The following is a 21,298-nucleotide window of genomic DNA, read 5'->3' as shown; positions in this document are numbered from 1 at the left end:
CACTATGCATCACTAGGGGCACTAGCGTAACTCTGAGTGTGTTGTGGTGGGTTGCAGCTGATGACTGACGTGGTGGGCAACCCCGAGGAAGAGAGGAGGGCCGAGTTCTACCACGAGCCCTGGTCCCAAGAGGCCGTCAGCCGCTACTTCTACTGCAAGGTAACCTGTCCTGGCGGAGGAGAGGGGAAGAGCCTGCCAATCAGCGCTCCCAGTGCAACGGATGTTGAGTTATTATATATGAGATGGGTTGGGTCTATGTGTTAGCCCCGCCCACTTTCTACTACTGCTACCCAAGTGTGGTTACCAGACTTTACAATTACTTTGATTGGGGGCGAGTAGACCTCTTATCAGCCTAGATAGGTTGTTTATGGGTGCTGCCATAACACATTTGAATGAGGTTAGGGAAGGTGTAGTGGCTACTGTTTTGGCCAAGCTTCCCCAGGTTAAAAAGGAAGAGTTGAGAGTGTTCTACATGCGGTCATTAGCAGACACTTTGATCCAAAGCCACACACTGGTGAGGTCTATGCAAACAAACTAAACTATAAGAAGCTAAGAATGTTATAGTTTAACTCTACTGCAGAAGAGAGATGTTATAGTTTAACTGTAGCAGCAGAGAGATTTTATATTTTAACTGTACAGCAGTATAGAGATGTTATAGGTTAACTTTAGCAGTAGAGAGATGTTATAGTTTAACTGTTCAGCAGTACACATGTTATAGTTTAGCTATACAGTAGTATAGAGATGTTATAGTTTAACTGTACAACAGTAGAGATGTTATAGTTTAACTGTTCAGCAGTACACATGTTATAGTTTAGCTGTACAGTAGTATAGAGATGCTATAGTTTAACTGTACAGTAGTAGAGATGTTATAGTTTAACTGTACAGCAGTACACATGTTATAGTTTAATTGTACAGCAGTATAGAGATGTTATAGGTTAACTTTAGCAGTAGAGAGATGTTATAGTTTAACTGTTCAGCAGTACACATGTTATAGTTTAGCTGTACAGTAGTATAGAGATGTTATAGTTTAACTGTACAGCAGTAGAGATGTTATAGTTTAACTGTACAGCAGTACACATGTTATAGTTTAGCTGTACAGTAGTATAGAGATGTATAGTTGAACTTTACAGCAGTAGAGATGTTATAGTTAAACTGTAGCAGTAGAGAGATATTATAGTTTAGCTGAACGGTAGTATAGAGATGTTATAGTTTAACTGTACAGCAGTATAGAGATGTGATAGTTGAACTGTAGCAGTAGAGAGAGGAGGTGTTGGGGCTGAAGGTTGATGTTGTGGATTTTCCTCTTCTAGATCCAGCAGAGGAGACAGGAGCTGGAGCAGGCCCTGGCAGTACGCAACACCTAACCGCCCTTACTACCGGGGACCCCCGTGTGTGTGCGTGTGCGTGTGCGTGTGGAAGGTGGTTCTCCATATTGTGATGTCATCATCGCGTGACGATCCTCCTCCACTTTACATCATCAGACATCAACTTCTGATTCCGATCCCGGGAGCGCGTTCCACAGATGCGATAGATGGGATGTGTCTACGGAAAGTCGTCCTTGATGCGTTGTCATAGCAACACATCGCAGGGAAATGACAGCGTACATGAGTTTTTAAACATATTGAATGATAAGGGGATGGGGTGTGTGCGTGTGTGTGATTGTTTGTTCTAGTTAGAGGTGAGCTTTTTGGAGTGTGAACTACATTAATTACACCAGCAGAATGAGAAGAAGTTGGGAGATGGAGAAATCCTTTTTTTTTGTGGTAATCTAAATGATTTTAAAAACGATTTGGGGATGTTCAGTATCTAGACTGATGTGCTTATTGGCTAATTCAATTGTCTACTCCAAACAGTATTTTCACTATCCAGACCTTTCGACAGCAGCACTGCTGATACGCGTCACAATTGCACCCACCGTGCTGTGATATTCAAATGATATGAATTATTGGAAAATTTGGATCATAAGTATTTCTGTAAAACAAAAAGGATAGCTGTCGAAAAGTTGAACAAAGCTTGTAAAAACAAAAAAAAAACGTTTGGCATTATGATAGCAGGACATTTAAGAGTGATAATTAGGTTTTTATGAAGTTACTGACTGCCTATTTATGATGTTATACTTAAAGAATTAAAGATGTCTCAAATGTTTCACCAAAGGTTCAAAATATAAGCAGTATTCGCTGTCTTACACGGAAGATGAAGGAACTAAAGACCAGAACCGCTAGTACATGCAGTATTTTACAGTACTACTTGGAGTACCGAGTGTTTCTGTGTGTGTGGGACTTTTACTGCGTGCGAAAATAATATCGTGTTTTTCTAAACACCTGAGTAGTAGCAGGCACACTTTCTGAAAAATACTGCAGGCACTGAGTTCTTCTGCTTTGGGACGCAGTTTATAGTTTGTACTTTTAAGTCTCACGGACTGTTGAAAAAAAACGGAAGGGAAAGATGAAGACTTTTTTAATAAGAGATGTGAATGTAAATATTTTTTTTTCTTAAGACAGCTAACTGTACAGTATATGCCTGTTTGTTTGTGTCATTGTTTGGAGGTCTAGGCCTCGTATTGCAGTACGACGGCTCTAAATACGTAGAAAAGGAACTTTAGCGTTTCACTGTGTGCTGTGGAGCCTTACTCTAACATGAGAAAAGACTGAATACTTTTCAAATGTAACGGAGAATAACAAGCAACCAAAACACTTTAAATCAAACGCAAGAAACAGCAGCATCTCTGGTGAAACACGGGTTATTACAAGCGGTTTTGCATTGGCTCAAAATCAATAATTGTGACAGATGCAATAGCGGAGTTTCACCAGAGGGGCTTCTGTTGAGGATGTTCGATTTACCTGTTGGGTTGCTCATTAACTCTATTTTGGTCTCCATGGAAACTCACTAGTTTTAGCAGTTAATCTTCACCTTTCTCCATTTATTTTATTCATGTTTCACCGTCACCGTTTCTCAGCCAACAGACTCTCTTTGCACTGTGCTGTAGATTTACGTCATGGGGGGGAACTTTCCACCCGGCATAAACAAGAGTGATGGGATAACTCACGATGACCTATGCATGCTTTGTGTATATTAATGAATACATTTGAAGCAGTACGTGTACATATGTTACGCTGGTTTAGCCGTTTACGTGATGAGAAGTCAATTCATAGCACACTCATGTAAAAAAAAAAATGCCTTCTGGAAAGTTTGCCAAAAATGATAATGCTCTACCAGCAATTTACTGTAGGTGTGATTTTCAGAAGTGATTTCGTTAATAGAACAGTACTCTACTTATGTTAACTGCACTCACTAGAGAAGCAGAAAGTCGTTTAAAGCATCTTATGTACCTCAGTGCTTAGTGTCTGGTAAAAAAAACAAAACATATTTTTTGTAAGGCCGTTTATCTTCACTGTCGTCACAACGGCGTCACTGGTCCGCTGGCTCCCTCTTGTGCAGGAATTTGGAAACTGCAACTTGCTTCTCATTCAGAAATAAGGTGGGGTGGCCGACGGCATCCTACCACCCGTGTGAGAGTTTCCTCTAATAAGGCGTTGATTCACGTTCAAAGGTCTGTTGCGTTTAGCAGACGTCTGTCAACTGCATGTGTTTTCTAGGTCTCTATCCCTGTTTACACTGTCACACCCGTGGTACACCAACACAAATAATAACTGTGTCGAGATTTTAAATAAACAAAAACGGTTTGCAGATAATGTTACAACAAAAAAAGGGAAATTTTGACTGTGACCGCCTGGATGTAAATAAAGAAGTGATGCCAAAGTTTGTAAATGCCATACATTCTGAAATGTCTCTTTTTTTTTTTGAATAAGCTATAATGTCTTGTCCTGAAATTGTCCACAACTAGGCTTTGCTCGGAACGCTAATGAAAGCATGAGGATCTTGTAGACCAACCTCTGTCCCCTATGTACGAGTGAGGTTTTACGTAGGGCGGAAAGTGTGTAGTCAGGTCCAGGTCACTATGGAAACCATGCCGTAAACACTGACACCAGACCGGACCAGACACCCCACATATTGCGATGAAATATTTGGAGGATGTAGACATGTTGAACATCCCAAGGTCACGCTAAACATGCTAAAACAAATCAGGTTTTTCTTTTAACATAATTTTTCACACACTCATGCTATGCTACTTTAGCGCCCCCATGTTAATGGTGAGAGTACACCCCTTATTAATACACCCTGTTTATAGTAGCTCCTAGCCCCTCTGCCTCCCTCTGGGGAGAGAGGGCTTGTGAAAGGGTCTCATTCATCTCTGAGCTCCACCTTCCACCGCCTTGAAGGTAGAGGGCAGCGCCTCCCTCCCCTGCCTCAGGGGTGGGAGGAGAACTGGCAGGAGCAGGGCAGGAGAGGAGTGACCTAATAAGAGAGAGGGGCGGGGGGGTGTAGTTGGTTGGGAACAAACTGTACGAAGATACAGGGCACGGCCATGAAAACATGTAGAAACTAGAGGGAGAGGAACCTGTTGAAGATGACTGTTCATCTTCAACAGTCACTCTGTGCGCGCGGCTGACCTTATTACCTTATATCTGTAGGAATGGGGTCTCGAGGGAAGTGTCATAGATCTGACCTTTAGGTGATTCAGGTGTCACATGACATCCAGTGATATTCAAGTTATCTCACTGTCTTCTGCCTTGTGCTCTGGGAATTAATCAAATGACTTAACAAAATGAAGGGGTTTACATGATGGTTAATAGTTCAAAGGCCTTAACCAGATTAGGATCGGTTTTATCAACCTCCATGTAAAAGGTACTGAATGTCTCGTGTAGACTGATAGGATCTGATGGAAGTGACAGACAGAAGGAATGAAGGGGATGTTTGTGAACACGGACATAATGTCAAATGGTCTTTAATACTTAAGGAGCAGAAACACTGAACCAGAACACGGACATCCTGCTGAGCTTACAGTTGGGGTTAACATTCTTTAATAGGAAGTATGGCTCAAATTGTTTCTGTCCATGGTCCTCAACCGTAGAAAAAATAACATTTTGTGACATTATGTGCTGTTTATTATTAACAGCACATACTTCAATAGCCAGTCTGTCATATGAGGCGACGGCCGTATGAGCGGCCAGCTAGCCGTCCCAGGGCTGGACAGGAAGGAACATCGTGAAGATCTGGACAACATTGCGATAGCGACGGTGGGGGAGTACCTCCACCATATTTCCCACATTTCCTGAGAGCAAGGCACCAAAGTGACCGTAGGAAAGCAGTTTCATTGTTATGTTCTCTCTCCTCGGCAGTGTTCAACGGCATCCACCCCCCAGCTTGCGGGGGGGGCGTGGGGGGGGGGCGTGTCTAGGTGCTGTTGGCCTGCTCCTGCTCGAACAACGCCATGGAGAGGTGCGAGCGCGACGCCAGCCCCTCCAGGTTGCTGAGCACGCAGCGGTGGTAGATGTCCTCGCTGAAGCGCGGGTTGCACGCGCGCCGCACGTACTTCTGCACCAGCGCAGGCTCCACGGCGCGGAACACATGCAGGCCCGAGTAGCGCACGAAGATGTCATACACGTCCATGCTCTCCAGCAGCTCCTCGTTGTCCAGGATGTCGGCGGCCATCTTGGTGCGGGCAGTCATGTAGTCGGCGTTGTAGAAGCACGCCTCGTCGAACACCTGCCGGTCAAAGTGTCCGTCGCGCAGCGGGTCGAAGGCGAAGGCCGACGAGGACTGCGGCTGCTCGCGCGACGCCACCGAAGGGCTGAACTCCTGGAAGTGGACGGGGAAGAACACCTGCCAGCTGCTGATGGCGTTCATGCGGCAGCGGTTGAGGAAGTCGCCGTTGATCTCGGTCCAGGGGCCCGCCAGGAAGAACAGCGTGTCCACAGGGTGCTTCTTGGAGATGATGTCCATGAGCTTGACCTGCGACGGCACCTCCGTCTTCACGCTGATCCACGGGATCTTCACGTCGCCGTAGCGCTTCTCCACCTCGCTGATCATGGCCTTGAGGCCGGCGAACACGTCCGTCTGGCTGACGCGCTGCGCGTCGAACGGGTCGTAGATGAACAGGAAAGTGAGCAGCACGTTGTCGCGCGTGTCCAGCGTGTTGGTGACGTACGTGTCCAGGAAGTTGCCCACGTAGTCCTGCTCCGGGGCCGTGACGGGCAGGATGACCTGCACGCGCGTGGCCTCCGTCACGTAGGGCATGGGGATGATCTCGATGGAGCTGAGGGGCCTCAGCAGGTTGACCCGGCGGCCCAGCACCTGGCTGTGGCCCTTCTGGGTGTAGGCCTCCAGCACCAGGTCCAGCACGTACTCCATGCCCCGCGTGGGGTCGAAGCGCCGGTAGCCGTTGAGCAGGCGCTGCTTGCGGAAGCGCAGCTGGGGCTGGTAGCGGGCGTTGAGGCGCTCCACCGCCATCTCCAGCACGGCGCTGACGTCGGCCCGGTCGGCGCCCCGCAGCTCGCACTTGGGGGCGCTCTCCAGGCACGAGTACACGTGGTCCTCGGTGAAGTACTCCCAGTTGATGACCTCGAAGCGTGTCTTGGGCTTGAAGGGCGCGGTGATGCCGATGGGCCACGTGGTTCCCGCCTTCCCCTCCGGAGTCAGGTGGCTCAGGTTGTTGATCTGCATCTGGAAGTGAACCGTCAATAGAAATGAATACATGTGGAAGGAACAAGTGGAACTCTACTGTTAGTCGCTCGTGGGAGGATTCCATGACAGTAAAATACACTCATTTAATGCTCGTCACTCGTTTGATCCTAAGTATTTGTCTAAGATGTATACTTGATCCTTCTGACCTAAAGCTAAAATTGTAGCCACTGGACCTTTATATTACACTATAACAGCAGATTTAAGTAGAGTTGATTGTAGTACACATAGTCAATGGCACATTCTAGTAACAGAGGGCGAGGAATTCAGGGCGTGATATGAGGTAGTGGAAAGGCACATATCCCGTGCAGAATGAACACTCCTTCCCGGCTCAGCTCTGGGTGACATGTCTAAACATTAGACCCGCTAGGCATGTCCACAACGGAGGAGTTCAGATGATGTGACATAATGTCTGGCTGCCTGACTGACTGACTGACTGACTGACTGACTGACTGACTGTCTGTAGGTATTCAAACAGGTATAAATCAATTAACGGAAGATGTCCGTAATTTGGAGTACCTTCATTTAGGCTGTTTTCATTGAATGATAATAATGATATATATAAGATATATAATAATAGTTCCTTGAATTGCTGTTTAATTTCATCATGTCTGTTAGACTGTGTACCCCACAGTCTATGGTCCCTACCCAGACAATAGGCTAGGTTAGTATCTGGGGCTGTAGTTAGTACAGGCTATGCTAAGTAACTAAGCGTTAGACTCAGATAGTCAAGGGAAGGGTAAGCTAGTGAGGTCTAGGCTACGCTAGGCTAGTCAGGGATAGGCCAGGTTAGTGAGGTCTTGGCTATCCTAGGCTAGGCCAGGCTAGTCAGAGCAAGGCTATATGCTAGGCTAGTTAAGGCTAGCCAGAAAGAGTCAGCTTATCTTTTTTGAACACCCTTTCACTCTTTATAACACACACACATTACCCCAACCTGCCTGAGGGATCAATAAAGTCTTATCTTATCTTATCTCAACACCAATAAAGGACAAATACACTTAACCTGTTCCGATTAGGGGAGGAAGTTCACTGGCTGGGGTGTTTGACTCCCAGGGTACCGGTAGGCTCCCTCGAGCCAGATACCCCAACCCTACCTGCTCCATAATGACCTGTCTCTGTACCGTCTAACCCCTACCTGCTCCATAATGACCTGTCTCTGTACCGTCTAACCCCTACCTGCTCCATAATGACCTGTCTCTGTATTCTTTAACCCCTACCTGCTCCAAAATGACCTGTCTCTGTACTGTCTAGCCCCAACCTGCTCCTTAATGACCTGTCTCTGTACTGTCTAACCCATAGCTGGTCCTTAATGACCTGTCTCTGTACTGTCTAGCCCCTACCTGCTCCGTAATGACCGGTCTCTGTACTCAACAGTGATAAAAGCGACTGCTACATGACGCTGACTCACAGAGTCAGTGTGACCATAGAACCAGTGCTGCTGCAAACCTGAAGCTGCTCTATCTGCTGGTAGGTCCACTCCAGCTCCATCTGGCTGAAGCGCTTGTGGAGGCGGTACATGAGGCTGGGCTCTGACACCGGGTGGACCGCCAGGGCGTTTCGGAACTGGGGGCTGTCCTCTCGCTCCGGGTCGGCGTTCTTACCCAGCTCAAAGTACTGGTAGCGCATCTCCTGGAGGGGGGAGAAACAGGGGAGCGATGGAGGTCAGCCTTGACAGCTCTGCAACCCAGCTAGCCACTAGCGTAGCAACAGAGCTAATCTGCTGGTTTCACTGCTGTACTAACCATGTAAGGACAAGTAAAACTCTGATTGTTTTTTCACTATGGCAGTTCCATTACATACTATTGTGGCGTTTTCTGTTTTATACAGCTAGATCGTGTTTGTGTTTGTGTTCAGGTGTGTGTTTTCAGGTGTGTGTGTGTGTGTATATTTGTGTATGTGTGTGTGTGTGTGTGTAGGTTAAAATGTATGTGTGTTTGTGTGAGTTAAGGTTTGTATGTGTGTGTGTACCTGGTACACCTCCAGGCAGGTGAGGCCCAGGTAGTCTATGATGCACCTCCCCAGCCACTCGTCCGGTCGGACGCTCAGGATGTCGTTGCGGCAGGTGTCCAGGTGCGGCTGCAGCTTGCCCAGCAGGCTTTGCGACAGCAGGTACCCGTAGCCGCCGTGGCAGTAGCGCGCCTTCTCCTCGCCGCCGATGAACTCCTCAGCGCGGCCCAGGTAGAGGTCCCGCCCCGAGCTCAGGTGGCCCACCAGCTGGGCCAGGCGGTCGGCCTGCAGGTAGGTGTCGTCCTGGGCCAGCAGGAACCAGTCGTACTCGTTGCCGTGGTGACGGTGAAGGTGGCGCACCGTCTCGTACATCAGCCAAACGGGCCGGTCGTCGCCGTGCGCGACGACGGTCATGCCGTGCGGCAGCTTGGCGCTCCGCAGGCCGGTGAAGAAGAAGGTGCGATGGAAGCGGTGCGCCACGGTGCGGTTCACCGCCACCGCCAGCGTGTTGAGGGTGGCGCGCGACGTCAGCACCCCCACCAGGAGGCGCTCCCTGATGCCCAGCTCTGAGTGGATGTAGCGGGTCCTGGGGGGGGTCGAGAGAGGGGATGGGAGAGGTTAATGAGGGAGAGAGGGACAGACAGAGAGTGTAGGTTAAAAGAGAGAGGGAGAGAGGAAAGAGAGACAGGGATAAAGATAGAGACAAAGAGATAAAAATAAACAATATAAAAAGAGAAGGTAACCTTCTTAATATTGCTCTCTTGTCAGAAAGCAGGGTGGCTGGGCTATTTGGGAAAGTGACGTGTATAATTTGTGTACACGGTTTTAAAACCATTTAACAAGGAGGATCTTTAAATCCTTGCATTAAACAGTCTGCTCCGGCCAGTAAGCTACTTAAAGGCACCCCCAGACTCAGCAGGAGGTGAAGGACATCTTGTGCATTCAGAAACTCAGCAATGTTCCAAAAACGTCCAATAACCCTACCGTCATAACGTTTTGTATTGGTTCCTTTATGCTACATTGAGCAAGGGGTTGACCAGGATATGTGATGATGGTGCTAAATGATTAACAAATATTTGTGATTGCTACAAATTGTCATGTAGGATACTGTACTTTATAGGGACCACACAATATTCACAATGATTCTGGTAACACAAGAAACAACCGTCACAAGTGTGTCACAAAAGTACACAAAGTACTAATTCCTCCATACTTCAGTTGTGTAATAAGTTACTATATGAAGCAGAATTCTCGATCCTTTGCTTTTGAACGAGTTCTACCTCTAAACAGCTAAACCGTTTACAGGAGGTATTTTGAGCTCACCGCAGGACTTTCTTGTGCGGTTTGTTGGGGTCCTTATGGTAGGGCACTATCCGGGGCGTAAAGTCCTCATTCCCGGCACCGTCCCGAGAGTCGGCTCGATCTCCTCTGTGTCCTCCGAGGAAAAGTCCCACGTTGCCAAGCTCTTCCCCACAGGAGTCATCCGTGTCTCCCTGGGTCCAGGAGACCATGAGCAGACTCAGGCTACACCCCAATGACAGCCCGAGGATGAGGGGTAGAGCGGGCCGGAACACGGCCAGGAGGGACGATAGTCTCATACCGACGGGCTAATGAGGAGCTTTTCCACTGGCTAGGTGTGAACAGAGATCCCCTCACACACACCCTGCAGTAGCTACTACCTCTATTCACGCTTCGAACACGGAGACATTGTTCCTAACATCATTAACCTATACTATAAAACACAAATATGGTTGTTATTGGTTTGTCAGTATGATTAGTGCGACGGAACAGAAGCAGTGGTTGATACTGTTACGTCAATACAACGTTTGATCATTATTACAACGCAATTCACTTTAAAATTGCTTTGCAATGGTCTATGTGACACATTGAATGATGCGCTGTCCCGATTTGATACGTGTCTACGTCGTAACTACAACGTCACAACGGAATAGAAACACGAATTCGTGTAATGCAGTGTTGGCTAACAAATCGTAAAATGATTTTTATTCTCATTGTGCTACGAAGCGCCACCTATGCTACTAGGATAGCTTGTTAGCTATAAACTGCTACTGTATTCAGATATACTTTAACAGTAAGCTAGCCTGGGCTAAAAGTTTACATCTGTGTGTACACACTGCCATGGCTCGTCTCGGAACGATGTGTATCTTCGCAAAGGATCTTGTATAAACACGTACAATCCACAAGGTGAAGTACTGCTGAGGGAGTTGTGCTGGCGACCTCACGTCGTTATCCGTCTTCTCCGGTGTCTTTAGGGAACCTCAGCAGCACGCAAAATCACATGAGTCTCTGTGAGTTGTGTTTGAGGTCCTCCATTTTATCCGCTTCGTAACGTCCTTAAAACCGACATCACCTCCGCAACGGTTTAATAAAGGAGACGTGTTGCCTTTCCTTTCCATCCGTCTGCGGCTTGCACCACCAACTGTCCCCGCTAGGTTCTGTGTGTGTGTGTGTGTGTGTGTGTGTGTGTGTGTGTGTGTGTGTGTGTGTGTGTGTGTGTGTTTATATGTGTGTTTGAGTCTACTGGAAATCCACCGGCAGACACGTCACCAGACCTCACACCGGGGGGCTCTGTCTAGCATTATAAATAAACCTCTATTAATCGGCCGACGAATTTAATGAAGTCGGTGCCCAATAAGAGGCGGTTAACAGTGTACAAAAATGGCAACGTAGCAGATTTTTCACAAGTTATTTCTGAACCCAATTCAGCATCCAATAAAGTGTATCTATCTAAACCTCCAAATTATATTATGCTTTCATCTGAAATGTATTAATATATTCCAATCGAACATGGTTCCGCAACATATGACATTCTTTATTCACTGTTCTCCACTATCCATCTATGTTACATTACATTAAATCATACATTTCTCCTTGTCGATATGTATTTTACTTATTAATAAACTTAACCCTGGTGGTAAAAATGGAAATGTACTGCAGTCCCACGAGGAGGGGAGGGTCCTGGGATGGTTCCCGCCCTCCTTGTCCATATACGGTTCTTCCTGACCGTATACGGCTTCTCTGCCGCCGGGTGCTTCGTCGTTGACCGGCAAAAAGTAGACACGAGACATCAGACCGCTCCGAAGCCAGCGCTCATCTAACAGGTACGGATAACGTTTACCGGCTTTAAGTGGAATAAGTCAACGTTATTTTTAAACAACAATATCGGGTGGGTTTTTTAGAAATACTTTATTTTTCTAAATTTGCCAGTTTTGATCACTGTCAGAACCGGGGCCTTGTGGCAAGGCAGCGTTAGCAGGCCATGTAGCTGTGGCCTGCCTTGAAATGCTAACAGCCGCTAACTTGGCACCACCAGGCCGGCTTTTGGTGAGCGACGCGGTACATTGCGACATTGTTCAGCTCGTTTACATTTGTGTGTATGACGGTAAACCTACCCTTTCGTGTGTAGTGGTGTGATACTGTCCTTGTTTTAATACAATGTTTGACCAGTGTTAACGAGGTTTAGATGAGCTTTAGTGGCGATACCGCTAGCTAATTGGTTAGCTCGCGGGTTAGCTCTACTGAACACAATGTGCGAGCAGGTGGAAACAGAGACACGCAGATACTGCGTAGTTTACACTATTAATGAACGGAGAAGGATGTATTTAATGTCACCAATCGAATTTTAATGTTTGATTGGTGACATAAACGCCTAAATCCGTAACGAAAGGATTACTGTTAGTCCCCTCATTCATTTCACATTAGCATCGTTACCGGCGAATTTGACCGTGACGACCGGCTTTTGCTTCGTAATTCCGCGTTCGCGTAAACTTCGATTGTGACATCCGCCGGCTACTGTCCGGAGAAAAGCAGGGACCCTAACAACTTCAAGTCACTACATGAGTCCAACGCTCTACATCCGGCCGATCTGACTGTGCTTCTATCAAATCCAGCTCAGAGATGCCATCCGACCTAGCCAAGAAGAAGGCGCAGAAGAAGAAGGAGGCTGCCAAGGCCCGCAATAGACCCAAGAAGGCCGATGAGCTGGACGGGGAAGGGGACGGAGAGGCGGCAGAGGGCCATACGAATGGAACTGACAGCGGTGAGAGAAAACTCTTTACCGTTAGAAATGAACTATCCTGTGGTTGGTGTGTGTGTATGTATGTGTATGTGTGTGTGTGTGTGTGTGTGTGTGTGTATGTATGTATGTATGTATGTATGTATGTATATATATATATTTTTTCAATCATCTCGATTCGAATGTACTGTATTAACCCTAGATTGTCTAATTTCCCTCATATTTATAATGTATAGTTTAAATTAAATCGACACTGGTCATTTTTCTGCCTGAACTGGCCATTAAGGGCCTTTTATTGTAATATTTAAGCCACAATTTGTTTTGACGTAAAACCAGAAGGAGACATTGCAATATTGTCCTAAATATCCTAAGCAGTCTAGGTCGTCTAGTCTCTTAGCAACACTAAGTGTCCTCGGGTATAATTGGAGTTTGATGCTAGGTGTTGCTAGCAGTTAGTCTGGATTCTAGGTGGTAAGAGGAAGATGGCACTTTATCTTGGATGGGAAATTTGTGTGAGCAGAAAATAAATACAGTTCAGGTAAGACACACACTCACTCACTGTACTCCTTTCGCAGTCATGGACGGCCTGTGCAAGCATATAGACGAGTTTGAGCTGAAAAAGGCCGAGTTCCGTGCCACCACAGGCGTGCTGTCCTCCCACCCCAACAGCACTGATGTCCACATCAGCAGCATGTCTCTCACCTTCCACGGCCAGGAGCTGCTGTCAGACACCACCCTGGAGCTGAACTCTGGGCGTCGCTACGGCCTCATCGGCCTCAACGGAACAGGTATCTAGAAAGCTCAGTTTGTTGATCGTAGCACATTGGAGAACATGTGGAAGTCATGATGGCCCTGGAATGCTTGAATGATGGGAATCTTCAACAAGTCTCTTTCGGTAGAAGACATCTGATTTAATGAGAATTTAATACAATTGTTGTCGTCACGTCTGGACCACACGGCATCACTTGCCTCGGATTTAATTTGATTAAGAATTTGTGGCACTTGGTGTACGCTTTCATCCAGGCATCATTCATTCCTGTGAATTCATTTTTAGCATGAGTGGGACTCGGACACACAAACTAGTGCCAATGCTGTTCCATCGTCTTTCTCCTCTAACAAGCAGGAATGGATCGCAGTGATTCTCATTATTTGTTTCCTGTTTCCTCAGGAAAGTCGATGTTGCTGTCCTCCATCGGCATGCGTGAGGTTCCCATCCCAGAGCATATCGACATCTACCACCTGACCCGCGAGATGTCTCCCAGCGAGAAGACGGCACTGCAATGTGTGATGGAGGTGGACGAGCAGAGGATCATGCTGGAGAAGGAGGCTGAGAGGCTGGCCAGCGAGGACTGTGAGTTCCAACAGGAAGACTTGCCCTAGTACAGGAAGACTTGCTCCAGTACAGGAAGGCCTGCCTAGCCATGTGGGGGGTACTTCCTTATTTAGGCTCAGCTGTCAAAATGGCAAACCTAAATGGCAAAGTCCTGCTCTAGTTCAGGAAGTCCTTGTGTTGAGGGCTTCCTAATTTAGGCTCATCTGTCAAAAAGGAATAGTAAAAAAAATAAAACATAAAAATAATAATTGGATATGATGCAATTGGATGTCCCTATCCCTCTGTATAGAATATGATGGTAAACCCGATTATGTGGTACAATGAAATGGCAAAAGTGCAGCAGGCTAAACTATAGACTAAGATTATTTGGTATTTTCTATCGTCCACAAACCTTTTTTTTAGCCTCACAACTGAGTTAGGCAAGTAGGGTTTTGGCTAACAGGTAGATTACCAGGGATTGGTGAACAGACCATGGATAAACAAGGCTAACAAGGCCTTTAATCCCTCCTCCAGCTGAGTGTGAGAAGCTGATGGAGCTGTACGAGCGTCTGGAGGAGTTGGACGCGGACAAGGCTGCTGTGCGCGCCTCTCGTATCCTCCACGGCTTGGGCTTCACCGCCGCCATGCAGAACCAGAAACTCAAGGACTTCAGTGGAGGCTGGAGGATGAGGGTCGCTCTAGCAAGGTGGGAATACACAGAAAATGGATCTATAATATAGCAATATTGACAGTGTATGTCCAAGGCAGGGTGCAAAACACAAGACTACAGGTTTCTAAAGCGCTTTGTCTTTATGTCCCTCTCCCAGAGCTCTGTTCATCAAGCCCTTCATGTTGTTGCTGGATGAGCCGACCAACCATCTGGACCTGGATGCCTGCGTGTGGCTGGAGGAGGAGCTCAAGACGTAAGTACCTCTGAACCACAGAGCTAATAGCGCTACATCGCACTTATCCTCTGGATGGTACAGGTCTCTCTAAACCACACCTCCTCTCTATAACACACCTCTGGACAGCACAGCTCCATCTAAACCACACATTCCTCTCTAAACCACAACCTCTGTCTAGGGATGGGCATTCGATTAATTTGTCTAAGTCGATCGGGAGAATTAACAATCAATTTTGATTAATCATTAATATTTTTATAATAAAATTAACTATTTATATGCTATATTCAAAATGCAATGAAAATTCATCGTTAATTCTCCCGTGTTTACATGGACACTTCTAATGGACACCACATTAGAAGTGGGAGGAGCTCAATCGGAATAGAAAATGATTATATATATATATATATATATATATATATATATATATATATATATATATATATATATATATATATATATATATATATATATATATATATATACGCGCACACACACACGCCTCAATCGGAATGCGAGAGACATGCGGACGTACACTTACCACTTTTGTAAATGCCATGTATACAGTACATTCGGATTGTATGATAGGAATAGATCTATTCCGATTATAAATCTAATCGGATCATCAAGCGTCCAGGTAAACTTGGCTAATCGGAATACAATTCTCTGATCGGAATAGAATTACATGTGGAATAGAAGAGGTGGTGTAGTCCGCTATAATCAACATGTATACACTTATTCCGATTGGTTTGGGGTGGGTGCGGGGGAGCTGTCCGTCGGTACTTTTATGCACACCAAACTGGACCGCTGTCGAGGAAAGTGGATTTTTTGCCTGATTTCTTTCCTATCACTCCGCAAGTAGTCCTGTGACTTATCAACACCAGCTTGTCCGGTTGCTAAGCAACGTCAACGTCTTTGGCGGACTATTTCTCTGCTGAACAACACTACGTATGGTAATTGTAAAAAGAAACAGTGTGTGAAGATATTTTTTAGCACTAGTTTTGTTGATGAAAAAATTACGCCACCGAAATTCTTAATGATCAATTAGTCGATCGTTGATTAATCATGGCCATCCCTACTCTTGACAGTACAGGTCTCTCTAAACCACACAACACTGGATATTACAGGTCCTTCTAAACCACACCTCCTCTATAACACACCTCTGGATATTACAGGTCCATCTAAACCACACCTCCTCTATAACACACCTCTGGACAGTACAGGTCCATCTAAACCACACCTCCTCTATAACACACCTCTGGACAGTACAGGTCCATCTAAACCACACAACACTGGATATTACAGGTCCATCTAAAACACACCTCCTCTATAACACACCTCTGGACAGTAAAACCTACCATATCTTTATCACAGCTCTAGATTATATGTTATGAATATTATCTCCTACATGTCTAATATGATTCCCTCTGTTCTGCTCTTATTTTGAAAGGTTCAAACGTATCCTGGTGCTCATCTCCCACTCCCAGGACTTCCTCAACGGTGTGTGCACCAACATCATGCACCTGAACCAGAGGAAACTCAAATACTACACCGTAAGTATTTCCTGCTTCAGAAAGGAAAAGCCCGCCCTCGGGTAGTATGGTTTCACATAGGGGGTGGGGCCTACAACTTCTGAAAAAACAGGTCATTTATAAATGCAGAATTTGATAGAGGCCGAAGACACTTGAAATAAACAGCACTTTAACAGATTACTTTTTAAAGGGTTTGTTTATGTCCTTGTATCCTGCTCAGTGGTCTGAACCGTTGTAAATCTGACTGTGCCGTTATACCTCTATGCCCATTTCAGATAATGAATATGTAGTGCTGCTTTGTGGATGTGTGGCTCTGTAAAATAGGTGAATAATGTCAAGTGATTAAGTAATATTTATTTTATGCCACTATTGATGGCCGTGTTTGTTGGAGCAGATGTTTTGATAAAAGGTTGATATTATGGATCCCCTCCAGAAAACAAGTGGTAGTGAGATCTGCACCCTTTCGACTCTATACATGCGTGGCCTTTTGAGGCCTGTCCTGTGAGGCTGTGCAACGGCATAAGAATGTTTTGTTGTATTTGTGTTGCCAGGGTAACTACGACCAGTACATGAAGACCAGGGAGGAGCTGGAGGAGAACCAGATGAAGCGCTTCAACTGGGAGCAGGACCAGATAACACACATGAAGGTAGGAGGGGCACCTTGTGTGGTGGGGGCCATGTACTGCACCTCCTATTACCTAATCCTGATTCATTTCATACAAACCTAACTATTAAGCAATTAAAACACATTTACTTTAAATACGGAGCTGCTTGATGGTCACATCCACAGAACAGATTTAGCATTAGATAGGAATTCAAACTTTTAATTTCCTTAATTAGCTCATGCTATTTTAATTCATCAGAGCTTGTGGTGAGTTGATTCACTTTTAATTCAACTCACCACAAATGTTTCTTTGGTGAATTCTTTAAATATGGCTCTGCTACCTGTCTGTAGTTTGACCGTTACTTCTGTGTGTTGTGTAGAACTACATCGCCCGGTTTGGTCACGGCTCCGCCAAACTGGCCCGGCAAGCCCAGAGTAAAGAGAAGACCCTGCAGAAGATGGTGGCCTCCGGCCTGACTGAGAAGGTGGTCAGCGACAAGGTGAGAAGCTCTTCCTCTTAAAGTTCACACAGTATCACCCGTTTGTTTTGGTCTGGTTCATATTTCTACAGTAGAAGCTGACTCCTGTGTCTCTCCTACAGACGCTGTCATTTAGTTTTCCTGCCTGTGGGACAATCCCTCCTCCTGTAATTATGGTTCAGAACGTGAGCTTCAGATACAGTGACAACTCGGTAAGACCCTCTTCTGCCTCTCCATCTGTCTCCCGCTCACTCTCTCCATCTCTTTATCATGGTTTGTCAATTCAGTTCCAGCATTGTTTCTGTGGTTTTCAGTGTTTAACCTGTACACGTCTCCTCTTCAGCCACACATTTATAAGAACCTGGAGTTTGGTATCGACCTGGACACACGGGTGGCCCTGGTGGGACCCAACGGCGCGGGGAAGTCCACCCTGCTCAAGCTCCTCATGGGAGAGGTAAGCAACGCACCAACCCATTATCTGGTCTGTTACGTTTTATGGGTATCGCCGTTATCCCTCATCCCAAACTGTCAGTCATGGGACGGATCCACTAGAACGATTTAGATTCAACTTTTAATCCGTCGAAACCATTCGCATCCAAAGGGATCCAAACACTGCGGCGTCTTCTCTGTTGAACCTGGTTGTTTTTGTTCCTCTGCAGCTGCTTCCCACAGACGGGATGATCCGGAAAAACTCCCATGTGAAGATCGGCAGGTACCATCAGGTAGGAGACCTTGTTGACTAACATCCTGGTTGTTACTGGCCACATTATTTTATATTGCATAAGACCAAGCACAAACAGTGTAATGGGTACCAACTGTCATGTGAGAAAATGAGGAGGATAAAGGGTCTGAAGTTAAAATGTTCCCCAGACTGAGTGGGGATGAAAGCAGGCGTAGAGGTGGTGTCAGAAGGGTGTATGTAGCATGATTGTCGCCGTCCTTCTGAGTCTCTCCCTGTGTCGGTCCCTCAGCACCTCACAGAACAGCTGGAGCTGGACCTGTCTCCTCTGGACTACATGATGAAGTGCTACCCGGACTTCAAAGAGCGGGAGGAGATGAGGAAGATCATCGGACGCTACGGCCTCACGGGCAAGCAGCAGGTAACCATCGAGAATCTAGAGGCACGCCTCAGACACCAACACTATAATGGTTCCCAAACTGTTGGCTACGGATCACTTGGCTGTTTTCACATAAAGCAACTTTCCCCCTTCAAAAATTGAAAAGAAAGGAACCATAAAATATCTACAGCATATCATAAATTTCACAATCCCCGGGGACTCCCACGATGAAACCAGTAGTTTACACCAATCCGAAAGAAGGTCTGGGGCTAAGACTTGTGGTTGTGTGTCCAGACGAGCCCCATCGAGAACCTGTCGGACGGCCAGAAGTGCCGTGTGTCCTTCGCCTGGCTGGCCATGCAGAACCCCCACCTGCTCTTCCTGGACGAGCCTACCAATCACTTGGACATCGAGACCATCGACGCCCTCGCAGACGCCATCAACGACTTCGAAGGAGGCACCATGCTGGTTAGCCACGACTTCAGGCTTATTCAGCAGGTACGGTACCTGGTCTCCCATGATGCATTTGAAGTACCCTTTGCCTTTTTTAAGGCTCGCAGTAAGAGATTGTTAGGTTTAGGTAGAAGGTCAGAGATTGTTAAGTTTAGGTATTGGTTAAGAGATGGTTATGTTTAGCTATAGGTTAAGAGATGGTTATTTTAGGTAGAAGGTCAGGGATGGTTTTGTTGTTGGGTTAGAAATGTTTTCGCTTAATTGGACATGAACATTGACTGGCGAGACATAGTGGACTGTCGGCCACCCTACCCTATAACTGTTAAAGTTAACCTTAACCAAACCATTTCTAACCATCAGTTTAGCGATGTTTAAGTTCAGGTAATGGGTTAGATTTGGTTTAGGTTAGGGATGGTAAGGGTAGAGATGGTTAAGTTTGATTGTGACGTCAGTAAGTTGCTGAAAGCCCCCTATGACTCAGTCTTTCCTGTTAATGTAACCGACTTACCGTAAATGACCTGTGAGTCACAATAGGAAGGACATCCTCCCATACAGTTCTACATTACACAACAATGAGGTGTGAGCTTATTGTTAAATTACGCAACTAACTTTGGTTGTGATGTACTGCAACAGAAGCCAATGCTGTCGGCCTCCGGTTTAAAACTATATGACCTAGCCTAAAATTGTTAGACAAGATGTATACCCGGTCAGTTAATTAAACCAGAAATAAAAACATTTTTGCGCTGCTTCGTCAAGTCTTGAAACAAAGTTGTTTGTGGCTGTGTTTCTCTTAGTGAAGGGGTTCATGGTTTTGTTTGTGGCTGTGTTTCTCTTAGTAAAGGGTTCATGGTTTTGTATCTTCCAGGTGGCTCAGGAGATCTGGGTGTGTGAGAAGCAGACCATCACCAAGTGGAACAGGGACATTCTGGCCTACAAGGAGCACCTCAAGGCCAATATTGAGAAGCAACAGCATGATATCTAACACGTCTCCGTCCCCCACAACACCACCGTCATATCCACTAGCCTCGCCCACCCGTGGTGCATCATGGGTGGGTGGTGCTGCGCCTGGGCTGGGCCGGGTCGATGTTTCAGTACTGTAAAAGAAGCATCTTGAACACAGGCACGTCTGTCATACATCCTAATATTACCCTTTCAGTTCGACATGGGACTTCCACACCTCAAGCTGCACCATGCTTCTGGTGAACCAGAAGCATCGCAGTGCATTTTGGAACACATTCCATTGTGCTGTCCTCATAGAAAATGATTGGTTTTCCCTGAAGTATGGAGTGGCTTTAAGGTCATTTAATGATATTTAAAAGTTGTCTTCTTTTATTTTTTTTCTTCGATGAAACAGCAGTTATGCCTTATTTAACATTGTAAATGATGCAATAAAGGTTTGTCTGAAATAAAAACGCAACAGAATTTGCAATTGGACATTATGTTCAGTTAATGGATTCTTGAATCAACACATCCGATTTAAATGCAGACTTTATTCATTCCACATTATGCTCTATTTGTAAGTGTACCCGAACAGTGGTCGCATCCAAAAATAACCATTTTCTGAAAATAAAGTATAGTTTACAACAATTCTGTAAACAAAACATTAAAAACGTTGGTTGTGAGTTTTTGCTCGGGGGGTGTACATGTGTACTGCTAGCCTCATCGCTATTCATTTCAGATGAACATTCATTTTCCTCCCAAACATGTCATCTGCTTTGAAATAAGCTGTTGTAAACATTAGAAAGGAGAAATTAAGTATAGTGAAGACATGTTTCAATTTGGTGCTTTGTAATACTAGGTTGCTGTTTGATTTAGCTAGGCGTTCTGACATACCGGTTATTCAGACTAGGTGTATGAACATATGATGCCCCATCTGTTTCTATACTCTTAAGAAGCTGCAGATAGGAGGGCTTAAATGTGGGAAGTTGTAACACGCGTGTGTTGGAGTACATTTTAAACGGCCCTGTCTTTGATTCAAGCGCAGTACTCCTCATGGCCATGGGTTGGTGACTTTAGAACAGTGCAGTTCTAAAGTCTTAACACCAGAGAGGATCTATTTTATACTTGGCATAACCCAAACCAACTGGTTGTTCCTGCTCCTTGTCCTCCGGCAGCAGATAAGATAACCTTCCCTGGTCTAGACTTTGTACTGTTCAAAATATGCTAGAGGAATCCTTTTACAGATCACAGAATACATTCTTTAATTGCATAACTATTTAAAAGCAAGTCAAGTCCCCTGCTCACTCATTAGCCTAATTAATCACCAAAGCGAATTAGTCCGCTGATAAGTGATTGGTTGTGGTCATCTCGTTATGTTAATCAGAATTTACAGAACAACGCCGGTCTGAACCTTCAAAGGGTTCCTTTAAAGTTGGCATTTAAATATGTGTTGC

At 45.7% G+C, this 21,298-nt stretch overlaps 3 protein-coding genes across 7 annotated transcripts in view; 2 read left to right on the top strand and 1 right to left on the bottom strand.

Annotated features, from left to right (window-relative positions):
* smarcd3b (SWI/SNF related BAF chromatin remodeling complex subunit D3b) overlaps nt 1-3,754 on the top strand; it is a 32,170-nt gene extending 28,416 nt beyond the window's left edge. For all 5 annotated transcript variants that reach the window (XM_079754247.1, XM_079754249.1, XM_079754248.1 and 2 more), the window contains 2 exons: nt 58-159; nt 1,311-3,754. In XM_079754247.1, coding sequence (XP_079610373.1) covers nt 58-159; nt 1,311-1,364 — 156 coding nt within the window. In that variant the 3' untranslated portion in view covers nt 1,365-3,754. The remainder of the gene's footprint in view (nt 1-57; nt 160-1,310) is intronic.
* A 1,096-nt stretch (nt 3,755-4,850) lies between these two features.
* Nucleotides 4,851-10,938, bottom strand: chpf2 (chondroitin polymerizing factor 2). Its single transcript, XM_079754327.1, has 4 exons — nt 9,853-10,938; nt 8,551-9,115; nt 8,029-8,211; nt 4,851-6,564 (listed from the first exon to the last, which is right to left on the bottom strand). The coding sequence occupies exons 1-4, from the start codon at nt 10,125-10,127 to the stop codon at nt 5,296-5,298; spliced, it is 2,292 nt and encodes a 763-aa protein (XP_079610453.1). The 5' UTR covers nt 10,128-10,938; the 3' UTR covers nt 4,851-5,295.
* Nucleotides 10,939-11,576: 638 nt separating this feature from the next.
* On the top strand, nt 11,577-21,286 carry LOC307088997 (ATP-binding cassette sub-family F member 2-like). The gene is made up of 15 exons (XM_079755080.1): nt 11,577-11,651; nt 12,441-12,589; nt 13,141-13,353; nt 13,734-13,916; nt 14,412-14,583; nt 14,705-14,800; nt 16,230-16,332; nt 16,863-16,958; nt 17,296-17,415; nt 17,517-17,606; nt 17,738-17,848; nt 18,054-18,116; nt 18,366-18,494; nt 18,747-18,950; nt 19,771-21,286. Exons 2-15 carry the CDS (start codon nt 12,448-12,450, stop codon nt 19,885-19,887), a joined length of 1,839 nt encoding a protein of 612 aa, XP_079611206.1. The 5' UTR covers nt 11,577-11,651; nt 12,441-12,447; the 3' UTR covers nt 19,888-21,286.
* Nucleotides 21,287-21,298: the final 12 nt, after the last annotated feature.

This window comes from Pollachius pollachius (genome assembly GCF_949987615.1).
Source record: "Pollachius pollachius genome assembly, chromosome: 17".
Classification (NCBI taxonomy): domain Eukaryota; kingdom Metazoa; phylum Chordata; class Actinopteri; order Gadiformes; family Gadidae; genus Pollachius; species Pollachius pollachius.
The sequence above is the reverse complement of the archived record's forward strand: the minus strand, read 5'-3'. Positions and strand labels throughout refer to the sequence as shown.